Below are 12826 nucleotides of genomic sequence, written 5' to 3' on the forward strand. Positions count from 1 at the left end.
ATTGTTTTCAGCAGCACTGCAATAGCCTTGCTGATTGTTGTAACTCCCACTCCAAACGCACCGAGGGATTCCTCTGGATTGGCTGGCTGGGAGTTAGGCTAATTTATGCCACCTGGGCATGCTGGGAGTTGTAGTCTAATAGCTGATTAATAACTTTAAAGCAGCTGGTTATAACCTATAAAGTCAGGTTGCCCTTACCCGAGGGACTTCTCTCCTCGCAGACACTCCTGGGCAATGTGTGTTGGTTGAGATGCCCCTGGCTTGACAGCGGGGGCTGTTCTCAGGACATTGGGTGTGAGGGGTCTTGGACCTGTTTTCTGGGCACTGGTGCTATTTATTCCATACTTTGCAAGGACTGGCCAGATTGCTGGCTGGACGCATTATTAAGCCCAAATGAAGGGTTAAATAGATTGCTCAACCCCGGAGTTGTGTGTGCAAGTGAGAATCTCAGCTTACGTTATTTCAGTGAAAGTTCCTAGCCCTTGTGGCTTCAGGGGAAAGCTTCACCCTACAGGCTCCAAACCCAGAAGACAGACCAAACCAGCAACAAGTTTATTCTGTTTTTAAACTCACGATTTTTAGCCAATCCCACGATTTCTGGGGGCCTGACTTGTGATTTTCATGGGCTGGAGATTGGCGAGACCGATCTGGAGTCAGTAACCCAAACAGCAACTCCGAGGAGTGAGCTCTTAGGCGTGGCCACATCCAGAGCAGTGGGGATTGTGTGACGGGCCTGGGAGAGAAAGCCCTCCTCTATGTGACAAGGGGGAAGGGCCCAGGCCCTCTTACCTGCTTGGAAGGAGGCATCAGATGCTGCTCTCTCTCTTCCTGCTGCACGTGGATTTCCTCTTCCATGTGCTGGGCGTAGCGAGCCAGGCAGTGAGAGTGGAAGTAGTGGTAGCACTGAGTCTTTGTGAATGCTTCTCTCTCCTGTCCAACGAGATGGGGCCATTTGGAAGGAGCCCTCTCTGTGTCCCCTGGCGCCGCCCCCTGGTGAGGGGGCTTCCACTAATGCTCCACCCTCAGCTGGGTCTGATTCAGATACATCTGCTCCCAGAGCCCCTCCATCCCATCTCCACAAGCCCTGAGCTACAGGCTGCCAGTCCCTCCCCAGCAGACCGCAGAGCCACACACTGATCACAGGGGTTCCTACCTGGAAGCCGTAGAGACAGATCACGCACTGGCCATGAGGAATGTTGTTGTCGGTGAGAATTTCCTTCCCTTTCTGTAGAAAGAAGGAGAACGAACATTTTACCCACCTAAAGCACCAGGTGGGCCTAGGCTCTGACCCAACCAACCCGCACACAGAGACCAGGCAAGTGTGTGATGCTATCGGGCTGTATCTAGCACCATGCCCAACCCACCCCAGGCCTCCCCTCCTCTCTTACCTCAATCAGTTCATACAGCACCGCTGTCCCCAGCCCAGCCTCCGCAACTTGTCCCAGGGTCTGGGAAATCCTAGAAGAAAGAGACAGAAACCCGTGACTAAGGAGGGGCCATGCTAAGCTCTCGTGAGCTGCAGCAGTAAGATGGGAACAGCGGCTACTATACAGTGGGTGAGATGGCTGGGGCAGCCACTGGACTGGTCAGTAGTGGTGCCAAGCTGGGGACAGAAATCCCTGTGCTCCAATGTGGTTAACGCGCTCAGACCCTTCCCCCTCCCACCTACCCATCCCCCATGGGGGAGGGGGCAGAGGAAGAAGAGTCCCATTAGAATAGGTCTGAGGCACCAGATTTTGGCTCCTACTGACTGTCCTGGATTCTTTGGCTGACGTCCAGGAAGATTCTCTACTCAACACAGCCTGCGCCTGTGACGAGCTAGCCCAGCCAACTCTGCAACTGACCCAACCTCTGCTGCACTCACTGGTGACAAGGCAGAGAGACTAAAACCAGGCCAAACACCCAGGGTTAGAGCCAGCGGGATCTAAGCCTCCTTCTGGCAGCAAAAGACTATCCAGATCTCACCACACCTGTACACGACCCTCTGGGACTGGGGAGGGAAGAACACAGAAGCTGGACTGGATGAGGACAGGGCTAGTTGCATTAGAAGGTGCAAGAGATTCCTCTAAGAGCAGCAGAGAATCCTGTGGCACCTTATAGACTAACAGAGGTTTTGGAGCGTGAGCTTTCGTGGGTGAATACCCACTGCGTCTGACGAAGTGGGTATTCACCCACGAAAGCTCACGCTCCAAAACCTCTGTTAGTCTATAAGGTGCCACAGGATTCTCTGCTGCTTTCACAGATCCAGACTAACACGGCTACCCCTCTGATACGAGATTCCTCTAGTGGACAATGATGGAATAACCTGTCCAGGGGGAATTTTCTTCCTACCCCCAGGCAGCTAGCGGCTGCTCCTGCACTGACGCGGGACAGTTCAATGGCCTTTGTTTATTTTCTAGCCAGGCCGATGCAGTTCTGGACGACAGACACAGCAATTCTGTGTATGAGGGAAACAGGGGTATTCATGTTTCCCACACCCAGCTGGAACGGAGGAAGCTTCTTTCCTCCTGTGTCTCGAGGGCAGGGAGGAAACCCCTTCCCCAGCACTCACTTCTGGATCTGCTCATCCGACAGCCCCCGTGGATTCCGGATTGAGATTTTTGGCACTTCATTGGGATACTGGAAAGAAACAAATCCAGGGATGAATGGGGCCCAAAGTCCTGCCCTGCCCCTTTCTGTGAAGTGTGGCTGCACTCCTGGCTCCTGGGGGTCAGGCACCGTGACCTTACCTGTGGGGGCACAGACAGCACGAGTGTGAAGCAGACATACTGAGAGTCCTGATCCTCCGCGGTCGCAGGGTGCAGGGTAATGCAGATTTCCCAGGGCACTGACCTGTGAGGGCAGGGAGGCTGAGATGAAGTGTCCAGCTATCACACAAGTATTAATGAAGGACAGACGGTGCAGTGAGGGTAACATGCGCTGCGTATTGTCCCAGCAGCACAAACCTTCCAGGAAAGCCCTACGGGGCTGAAAAGGGGCTACGGTGCCGGGAGTGCAGCAGAGAGGAGACCAGCAGGCTGAGCGTACCTGTCCTGCCCCCGCATGGGAAACGCTCATTGGAAGGGGGCCAAGGTTCACTTGCAGCTCTGAGCAAAGGAGCCACTAGGAACCAGGGCAGAGATTGGCAGTAGCTCAGGTACGAGTCAGGGAGCTCAGCATGCTGGAGCTCCGGTGTAGGGCTAAGGACAGCAGAACCCTCTCTCTGAACGAACGTTCAATCCGGACACGGCGACCATTGGAACTTTATTCTCAGCTCACCAGGGCTTTGAATCCCAAATGCAGAATCCACAGCTGGACACCCAGAACATCTGTGTACACAAGCCAGTCCAAGGATTGCTCCCAGCAGCACAGCTGAGATCCAACTTTGGAGATAAACCAAAGTGGTGAAATCTCACCACTCAGAATTAGTGACACCCAGGAACAGCACAAATACCTGCCATTTCCTTGAGACACCTGCAGCTCATCCAGGTATATGGATTCCAAGACCTCCACTTCTGATGGCAAAGCCCTGAGAACAGAGAAGGGACATCACACAGAGCTGCTCTCCCTTGTTCATTCATGACTCCCTCCTCTTCTTCCTCCCTGAGCAATGCACAGGTCTGCCTAGGACCTTATACAACAGAAACATCCCAGAAACTCCCAATCGTTTACAAATAGAAATAACAATACTGTGGAAATTTGTTTTAAAGAGATACCGTCCAGGTAGAAGTGATGTGGAAAGCAGCAGGGTCTAGTGGAAAGAACAATAGGCCAGGACCCAGAAGACCTGTATTCTATTCCTGGCTCTGCCACTGACCAGTTGTGTGAGCTTTGGCAAGTCACTTCCCTTGTCTGGGCCTGTCTTCGCTCCCACCTTTGTCAGTGTTCCCCATTGAGATGGTAAACTCTTCAGGGGGTGAGGTCTCTCCCTCAGTACGGAACTACAGTCATGCACATGGTAGATAAATTAACAAACATTTATTTCTCTGATTATTAAAAGTGAAAGAATTTTGAAAACTTATTTTATTTAATTTTCTTTACTGGACTCTCGGCTTTAACATTTGTTTCCGCTATGTTTCCATTTCAGACTCCAGGCTATAACATCGGAGTCGCAAACGAAGCACAAGCATGTTTATTTGTTTAAAAATAAGATGTATTTGAATTTTTCAAGAACTATAGAAATCTCTTTTTGCTTTACGTTTAGTTCGGGCCAAATTTCAGTTGACAGGAGCCCTTTAGACACAGCTCTCTCATTGCTGTCCTGCGGCTGCGTCACCTCCAGATCTGACCCCCTCACCTCTGGGATGAAGGAGGCTGGGGACAGGTCAGTATTCAGAGGGGAGACTGCCAAGAAAACGCAGGTGATCCACTCCCCAAGGAGGAGTCTGGGAGGGGGCGGCTCAGTAGTTGCATCCAGGGCACTGTGCTGCCAGCCCCTCATCTCTGGGATCAGACAAGTCCCGGGTCATTCAGAGATTATATTCCCTGGCGCCTCTCACGAGACCGCGTCTGAGAAGGGAAGGGAACCAGGGAGGCAACAACCCAGCTGGGGGCCCAGTCTGCAAAGCGGGGGGGATATAGTTGCAAGGTACTTTCCGTGCGCACGTGAAGAAGCATTACTTATCCTCGAAAGTGGTAACACCGTGCATGCCTCCCCACACCACCATCTGTCTCAGCCCTGATTTGCTGCACGGAGAGCCACAAAAAGGGACAGGCGAACCCAATGGTGCCTGAAGCCCAGTCCAGAGTCTTGGAGGCCTCTGGGCCTGCCCCCTTTGTAACTGTTGTTAGACCCTTGAGACATTTTGCCACTCAACTAAAGCAATCTACGGCCCCAAAAGAGGACCCTGATTGCCGAGAGCTGGAGCAAGACCTCATACCCTGTCCTTTATGACACAACCAAGTCGACCATATCCAACTTGTAATATGAAAGTTCTGTCCATTTTTATAATGACTGCTCTCTGCCGTTGTCAGTACAATGGCCGCCCGGCATGAAGAGCATAACCACTCATACAAATGCGGAGCTATTTCATACGTGCTTCAGGGCAGAGAATTATGGGCATTTCCAGGGTCCCTACCTGTGTCCAAGAACACTCCTTGAGGTTTTATACAACACCTTCCAAAGACCTACAATGTCAGTTACCATCGATGTATGCTTGAGGGCATCGTGGCATTCCCCACGAGGCAGGTGGCTAGCAGAGCAGTTCGAGGCACTTGCTGTGGGCCGGTCGAGTGATTCTCCAACTCGTTGCACACATATGATTGGATGTCTCTCGACAACTGACAGCACAGATCACCCGCTACTAATGACAGATAGATAGCCACAGAGACTGCTCACCGAACCTGAGGTGAGCGGCCGTGGCGATTACCTCACCAAACATCAACACACAGAGAGCAAGCCGAACCATTTACATGACCAGGCTGATAGGCCGTGGCGCGACCTGGCTCGGCGGCGCCCATGTGTAGGCGGCTGCAGCCTCCCGGCCGACCCCCGACCGGCCGCCGCAGGGTCCGTGGCGGAGTGTCGGGCAAGAGTGGGCCTGGCCGTTTCCGGTCGCGTAGCGAAGACTGGGATCCAGTCAGGCACTCTGGCGACAGCCCGGGGCGGCGGCGGGCGGAGCCCACCAACGGCCCGGAGATAGCGGCGGTGGTTCACAGCGCGGGGAGCCAGAATCCCGGTGGCGGACCGAATCCCGCATGAGGGAAGGGGACACGAGTCCTGTGGGAGCCGCGTCTTTGTTCAACCGGAACGGGCTGGATCCTGCGCCGGGCGGGGGGCTGGATCCGGGCGGGGGGAGGGCGGAATCCGGGAGGGGGGGCGAGATCCCTACCCCGGGCGGGGCGGGGGACTGGATCCGGGCGAGGGGGGGCGGATCCCTGCGCCGGGCGGGCGGCGGATCCTGGATCCTGGAGCAGGGGGGGGCTGATTCCTGGCGAGGGGGGGCGCATACCTCCCCGGGGCGCGGGGCTGGATCCGGGCGGGGGGGCGGATCCTGCGCCGGGCGGGAGGGCTGGATCCGGGGGGGGGGCTGGAATCCGGAGGGGGGGCGGATCACCTCCGCCGGGCGGGCTGGATCCGTAGGGGGGGTTGGACGGCGATGGGGCGGACCACCGACTGAGGAGACGGGGCTGGAATTTCCGTGCGGTTACGATCCGCCGGGCGGGGGGCTGGATCCTGTGGTGACGGGCGGGGGGGGGCGGAATCCTCCCGCGGGCTGGGGGCGGGGGGGCTGAATCCGGCGGCGGGGGGCGTCGGGGGGGGATCGGCGGGGGGCTGGACGGGGGGGGGGCGGATCCCTCCGCCGGGCGGGGGGCTGGATCCGGGCGGGGGGGCGGATCGCCTCCACGGGCGGGGGGCTGGAAATCCGGGCCGGGGGGAGGGGACTGAACCAGCCTCCAGCGGTGAATCCCAGACCGCAGTGAGGCGCAGGGGGGAGGGGTGATCCTGGGTATAGGGTCCGGTCTGACCTACCAGGTCCTGCCCGTGGGCAGCCAGGCTCAGGGCCGCAGAACCGGCACGTCCCTGTGAGGCAGGCCTGGGAGTCAGGGCTCCTGGTCAGCCGGGGGAGCCTCGGGGTGTTGAGCACGTGCTGGGGACTCAGCCCTGGCGAGAGCCATGTAGGTTCCTGGACACGCAGCTCTGAGCGTGGGGAGACTGGGATGATCGCGGGGTTCCAGTCACCAGGCCTGTGTTCAGGGCATGGACCCCGACCTCATCCCCACCTGCCAAGTGCTGAGCTCCCCCGGGGCACCGTACAAATAACTAATAATGAAATAAAAAAACAGCCGAAATGTACCAGCCACCTGGAGCCGACCGTTCAGGCCTCGGTCTGGGGGAAAGAGCACAAAGCCAAGGGTGTGGGAGGGCAGGTGAAATGCCGAGAGAGAAGAGGGAGCCGGGGAAGGACATGATCAGGCTGGAGGACAAAGAGGAGGAGTGTGGCTGCGGGAGGAGGCCAGGGGAAGTGGGAAGGGTGACCTGGGTGAATTTGGGTGGAAGGGTTGGAATCTGGAGCTGGCACAGAGGGAGAACCAGGTGGCTGGATGAGAGGAGCTGGAGACCTGTTGGGAGGAGGATGAGGAAAGACTGGGAACTGGGCAGCCAGAGGTGGGGCTGGGATGTTGGAGGTCTCCTAAGAGAAGACCCATGGGAAGCATCTAGGTAGCACCATAGCATTTGAGCACCTCAGTCTCTAATGTGTTTATCATTCCCCAACCCCCTGAGATAAGGAGGTACTTTCATCTCCATTTTCCATATGGAGGGACTGAAGCCCAGAGAGGCGACGGCCTGGATGTTCCAAGGTATTTAGGCACCTGACTTCCATTGAGACAGGACCATTGAGGATCTGGGCCTCAGTGACTTGTTGAGGTCACACAAGAGGTCTGTAGCAGAACAGGGACTTGAACCCAGGTCCCCCAACTCCTCGCTAGTGCCCTAACCATTGCACCATCCATCTTCTCAGCTGGTATAGGCCTGAGGGGGAAGGGGAGGCTCAGGAGGTGCATTGAACATCCTCTAATGTGCCACTTTGCCCTGTCAGGTTGGCGTGCCCACCATGGAGAAATACCACGTGCTGGAGATGATTGGAGAGGGCTCCTTTGGGAGGGTGTACAAGGGGCGCCGGAAATATAGCGCCCAGGTGAGGAGAGATCCAGAGAGGGGCTCTCTGAGGAGGTGGGTGGGACGGGAATACAGCGCCCAGGTGAGATGTGGGGAAAATGACATATAGGGGAAACACAACACAGGCTGAAGAGTTCTTGGTATACAGCTCAGGGTTCTGTGACTGGGCCTCCAAGTCCAGGGTCTCTGACAATCATATGTGTGATACTCACCACATAGTTTCTCTCGTAATTTCCACTGCACTTAAGATTGCACAACAGTTTCCATTCTAATCCCCTGCTTTTACATGCTCAGCACTTTCTGGAACATTCCCCTTAGGGGCTGATACATTCCAGGCTTTGTTTGCACTTGATGGGGAAATTAATTTGTTTTAAATTTTCTGATTATTTCTGAATTTGACAGCTTGGTTCTCCCTGTACCTTTTAGACAGGTGCAGCAAAAGCAACCAACATCTGAAACTTGTTCTGGGCAGAATCTCACTGAGGTCTGGTACCTTGGTTTGGTCTAGACAAAAAATAGGTTTTGATTAACTCCTGACAATGTGCAGCTGCAGCTGTCATGAATTCTACAGGTTCACACACTGATTTTGGAAAGGCCTTTCACCCTGCCTCCATTTCTACTGGCACAACTGTTCACCCACCATTTTGCCTACAATTCATTGCAGATGGAGTTAGTGGCACTTAGATGTCTGGTACCTGATTTGCAGCAGAATAAGGCAGTTATATGACTAAGTGCTACAATTTGCACAATTCAGAGTGTGCAGGATTCCACCCAGGAAATCCGAGGCAACTTTTAAAAACCAGAACCCCAGAGAAAGATGCAGCCTGCACATGGGCAGACCTAGCTACACTCACGCTTTACAAAATTTCCCAGCTCTGAATTGTCATACTTTAAAAAGTTAAAACTGAAATTTTTCAACCCTAGCTTGTTTTGTAGATCTCGCTGAGATCTACCGGTTAAGCATGTTTGAAGAAAATCAGTTCAAGATTTTAAAAGTTATGAACGCTTAAACACAGGTAACTCTGGGATCCCCTTAATCCATGTCCAGTGCTAAGGTTACGTGCAGTTAGGGTGACCAGACGTCCCGATAAAATGGGGAACATCCTGATATTTAGGTATTTGTCCCGTGTCCCAACCGATTTTTGGTCAGGACCCAATTTGTCCTGGTATTTCATTCTGCCAGCAGCACTTCCCTTTTTCATTTTTTTTTCCCTCGCTGCTCCGCCGGCAGCACTCGGCTTTTTATTTTTCTCTCTCTCTCTCTCTCGCTGCTCTGCTGGCAGCATTCGCACCCCCCCCCCCCAGCTCCTCTCGGCTTTTTTTTGTTTGCTCTGCCAGCGCCACCCCCCCATGTGTCCCGATATTTTCTCCCTCTCATCTGGTCACCCTATGTGCAGTGGTAGGGCAGCGTAGACCTGGCCGTAGGCTTCCGCTCTAGCTGTCACTAGTTGATCCTTGCCTGACTGGGGCCTGGGTGGGAGCAGTGGTGGATGCAGCTCCCAGCTTTGTCTGCTTTGGCAGGTGGTGGCGCTGAAGTTCATCCCCAAAGTCGGGCGATCGGAGAAGGAGCTGAAGAACCTGCAGCGAGAAATTGAGATCATGAGAGGGCTGCACCATCCCAACATCGTCCAGATGCTCGACAGCTTCGAGACCGACAAGGAGGTAAGAGGGCGCGTGTGAGGGTGGGGAAACGCATGCATTGTCAGCTGCACAGGTTCTCCCCAGTAGCCGTAGCTGGGCCCTTCCCACAGGGGCTAGAGATGTGCTGTCACTTCCAGTGATGCCATCAGGGCAGGCAGCCCTGGTTGGAAGGAGCAAGCGTTGGCCTTTCCAGTGACTCTGCTGCATGTTTCTCGCCCCACCTGCCAGCGGCTGGGTTTGTGCCTTGCTGCACGGGTGAGTCCCGCGGTCAGACTGCACAGCTCTTGTCTCCCTCTGCTCGTTCCCCCAATGATTCTCCTTCCCCAGGGCCCAGCAGGGTGTTTCCTCCGCCCTTTGGGCTAAATCCTGAGGCCTGGCTCCAGAGTGCCACTAGGAGACTGTCTGAGCAAGGGCTAAGTCTGGGTCTCTGGATCTGGCCAGATGTGCTAGAAACAGTGTCCTCACCCGGTGCGTTTCCCAGCACCAATGCTTCAGCCACTGGATCCCGTCCCCTGGGGTCCCCAGGACCCAGCTGAGGTTTGCTCCTGCTCCCCGAACTCCCACGATCCCTTCCTGCTGCCCCCCTGCAGGTAGTGGTGGTGACGGACTACGCGGAAGGGGAGCTTTTCCAGATCCTGGAAGATGATGGGAATCTGCCAGAGGAGCAGGTAACTATGTGACACTGACGCATCAGGGCTAGTCGGAGTCATGTCAGGCCAGGGGCAGGGGGTGGCAGGGGGCTCATGGTCCTGCAGGAGGTGCCGATGTTGCTTCTTCAGACAAGTGGACATCAGCTGAGCCTCCAGAGGGGAAGGAATCGGAGCCCGGAGGCAGGGGCAGGAAGGCTCTAACTGGCCAAGCGGGAGAGAGAACTCACCTTTCACCTGGACGCGAGCTGGGTTCAGATGTAGCCTTAGGCTACAAGTGACATGAACTGGCTGCGTCTCAGCCTACTGCTCACCTGTGTCCAGGGCTGCAATAGGGATGGGGGTGGGTCGGGATCAAAGGGCTATGGCAGAGCTGTGTGCCTGGGCGGGGAGGCCAAGACTGCGATAACCAGAGGCTGTTTGTCAGGATTGAGGGGCCCTGGCACAGCTGGGTGTCTGAAAAGCCTTGGGCTGTGGGTTGAGACAGAGGGACATCGGCAGAGCTGTGTGTGGACAGGGCTGGGCTAGCAGCGGGCTGCGGGTCAGGAGTGAGGGGCACCGGCAGAGCTGTGGGGGGGCCCAGGGCTGGGCTAGCAGGGGCTGCGGGTCGGGAGTGAAGGGCACCAGCAGAGCTGTGGTCAGGATGCAGACTCGGCCGTGGAGGCCTCAGGGTTGCGGTATCTCTCAGGTTCAGGACATCGCCTCCCAGCTGGTCTCCGCCCTCTATTACCTCCACTCCCACCGGATCCTGCACCGCGACATGAAGCCCCAGAACATCCTGCTGGGCAAAGGGGGCATCATCAAACTCTGTGACTTCGGGTAGGTGCCCGAGGAACTCGTACATCCTTGGCATTGGGGCCATTGGGGCATTCGAAGGGTTCCTGGGCTGGGGGCGGGTCTCTCAGAGGCAGAATTAAGGGGCTCCGTCTCGTCCGGCAGGTTCGCTCGCGCCATGAGCATCAACACCATGGTGCTGACGTCCATCAAGGGCACCCCGCTGTACATGGCCCCCGAGCTGGTGCAGGAGAGGCCCTACGACCACACGGCCGACCTGTGGGCTGTGGGCTGCATCCTGTACGAGCTGGTCGTGGGGACGCCTCCCTTCTACACAAACAGCATCTTCCAGCTGGTCAGCCTCATCGTCAGGGACCCCATCAAGTGGCCCAAAGCCATGAGCCCTTTGTTCAAGGTAACGAGGAGGAGGGATGGGCAGGCCCCTGCACCCCACAGAGCCACTGCTGCCCCGGTTCCAGACAGCCCCCTCCCCTCCCGTGGCTCCAACAGCCCCTTGTCAGGCAAGGTCACTGAACCCCCCTTTCCCCGGGGATGGGCTGTCCAGGCCAAATTCCTGCTTGGGAGTCACGAGCGGTTCCACTGACTCCCCTTGCAAACTGGATTCTTCACTTCCTTCCTTGGTGAGTAGTGTTGCTGTGCGCGGTTGGATGGCTGCAAGGGCTCACCCCAGAGCTGGCTGCAAGGGGAGTCAGGGCCCTGCATGTTCTGTGTGTCGTTCGGTGCAGGATCTGCTCCTGCTGCTGAATCGTCCTCTGGAATCTCAGCTTCTGTTTAAACAAATTGCTTCCAGCCCTTACGGTTGTGAAGAGCCAGCAACGCCTGCCTGAGTTTGTAGACAGCCTGAAACAGCAGCTCTGAGGGATACAGACTGGCCCATTAATCTCAAGGGATGTTAACTCTGAAGCATAATGATGAGATGCCATATGCCAGCTTTGAACTATTTCAGTCAGTTCAGCAGAAATATGGGGAGGAGGGATAGCTCAGTGGTTTGAGCACTGGCCTGCTAAACCCAGGTTTGTGAGTTCAATCCTTGAGGGGGCCACTTAGGGATCTGGGGCAAAATCAGTACTTGGTCCTGCCAGTGAAGGCAGAGGCTGGACTTGATGACCCTTCGGGGTCCCTTCCAGTTCTAGGAGATAGGTCTATCTTCAGATTTTATTTGTATTCATTTCTGCCCACTATGCCACACTCCCTTCCCAGAGCCAGGTGTGGAACCCAGGAGTCCTGACTACCCGTTAGGCTAGTGCACATGTCCAGTTCATTGTGTGCCAGCAACTGTGGGGGCACAGAGAGGAGAGGAGTGTGACAATGGGTCTCTGTGCCCCTGGGCAGAGCTTCCTGCAAGGCCTGTTGATGAAGGACCCTCGCCAGCGCCTGTCGTGGCCGGAGCTCCTGTGCCATCCCTTCATCGCTGGACGGGTCACCAGTGAGTGCCCCCCCTCTTTCCCTGCTGGACCGGGTGCAAAGCCACAATCACCACCCGCAGCCTGGCCACTCTCTCTGCCCCATCTCCCCTGGATGCAATGGGGAACTGCCTTGCCCGTCCCTGTCTCCAAATGGCCCTTGAGACACCAACCCCCCAGCCCGTGCCAGTCTCCAGAGTGCCCATGGGGTGGCCTGTCCCTTCCAGGCCCTGGCGCTTCCCCCACCCCCTGTTATGGTTGCTGTGGTCCCTGACTGGGCTCACCCCCCGGCTCCTGGCAGTGATCGATGACACGGAGCAACACGGGATCGCGAACCCCTTCACCAGCAAGCTGCCCCCGGAGCTGCAGGTGCTGAAGGAGAAGCAGGCTCACTCGCTGGCCCCCAGGAGCGGCCAGTCCAAGATCCTGAGGAAGGCGCGGCAGAAGATGGCCGAGGAGGCTCGGAGGAAGGTGTGTGTCTGGTGTCCTGTGGGCTGGGCAGAGCCTGCACTGCAGCGGGGCTGGGAGCTCGCGGGACACACCGGGCCTTGGAGGGAACTTGGCCAGGGGCTGGGCGAGAGACCGAGCAGGGCCCCTCCTGCTGAAGGTCCCCGAGGAAGTGGGAAGTGGTTGGGACAGTTACATGGGGAGGGCCCCGGGAGGATCAGGAGTGAGATGGGAGCCTGGGGGGTTGGTCAGTTACAAGGAGAGAGATCCCCTGATGACGGGGGGGGGGGGGG

At 56.4% G+C, this 12826-nt stretch overlaps 2 protein-coding genes across 2 annotated transcripts in view; one reads left to right on the top strand and one right to left on the bottom strand.

The window, feature by feature from the left end:
• The window catches only part of RNF25 (ring finger protein 25), a 210961-nt gene that overhangs the window by 2615 nt on the left and 195520 nt on the right, over nucleotides 1-12826 (bottom strand). Inside the window, exons 3-8 of the mRNA XM_075069837.1 lie at nucleotides 3434-3508; nucleotides 2730-2832; nucleotides 2552-2619; nucleotides 1389-1458; nucleotides 1154-1225; nucleotides 790-930 (exon numbers count right to left, since the gene is read on the bottom strand). Of these exons, the coding sequence (XP_074925938.1) occupies nucleotides 790-930; nucleotides 1154-1225; nucleotides 1389-1458; nucleotides 2552-2619; nucleotides 2730-2832; nucleotides 3434-3508 (529 nt within the window). The remainder of the gene's footprint in view (nucleotides 1-789; nucleotides 931-1153; nucleotides 1226-1388; nucleotides 1459-2551; nucleotides 2620-2729; nucleotides 2833-3433; nucleotides 3509-12826) is intronic.
• Nucleotides 6546-12826, top strand: part of STK36 (serine/threonine kinase 36) — a 26658-nt gene continuing 20377 nt past the window's right edge. Inside the window, exons 1-7 of the mRNA XM_032779883.2 lie at nucleotides 6546-7619; nucleotides 9122-9262; nucleotides 9832-9909; nucleotides 10577-10707; nucleotides 10828-11077; nucleotides 12016-12109; nucleotides 12388-12557. Coding sequence (XP_032635774.1) covers nucleotides 7536-7619; nucleotides 9122-9262; nucleotides 9832-9909; nucleotides 10577-10707; nucleotides 10828-11077; nucleotides 12016-12109; nucleotides 12388-12557 — 948 coding nt within the window. The 5' untranslated portion in view covers nucleotides 6546-7535. The remainder of the gene's footprint in view (nucleotides 7620-9121; nucleotides 9263-9831; nucleotides 9910-10576; nucleotides 10708-10827; nucleotides 11078-12015; nucleotides 12110-12387; nucleotides 12558-12826) is intronic.

The sequence above is a fragment of the Chelonoidis abingdonii genome, chromosome 10 (assembly GCF_003597395.2).
Source record: "Chelonoidis abingdonii isolate Lonesome George chromosome 10, CheloAbing_2.0, whole genome shotgun sequence".
NCBI classification, from domain to species: Eukaryota; Metazoa; Chordata; order Testudines; family Testudinidae; genus Chelonoidis; species Chelonoidis abingdonii.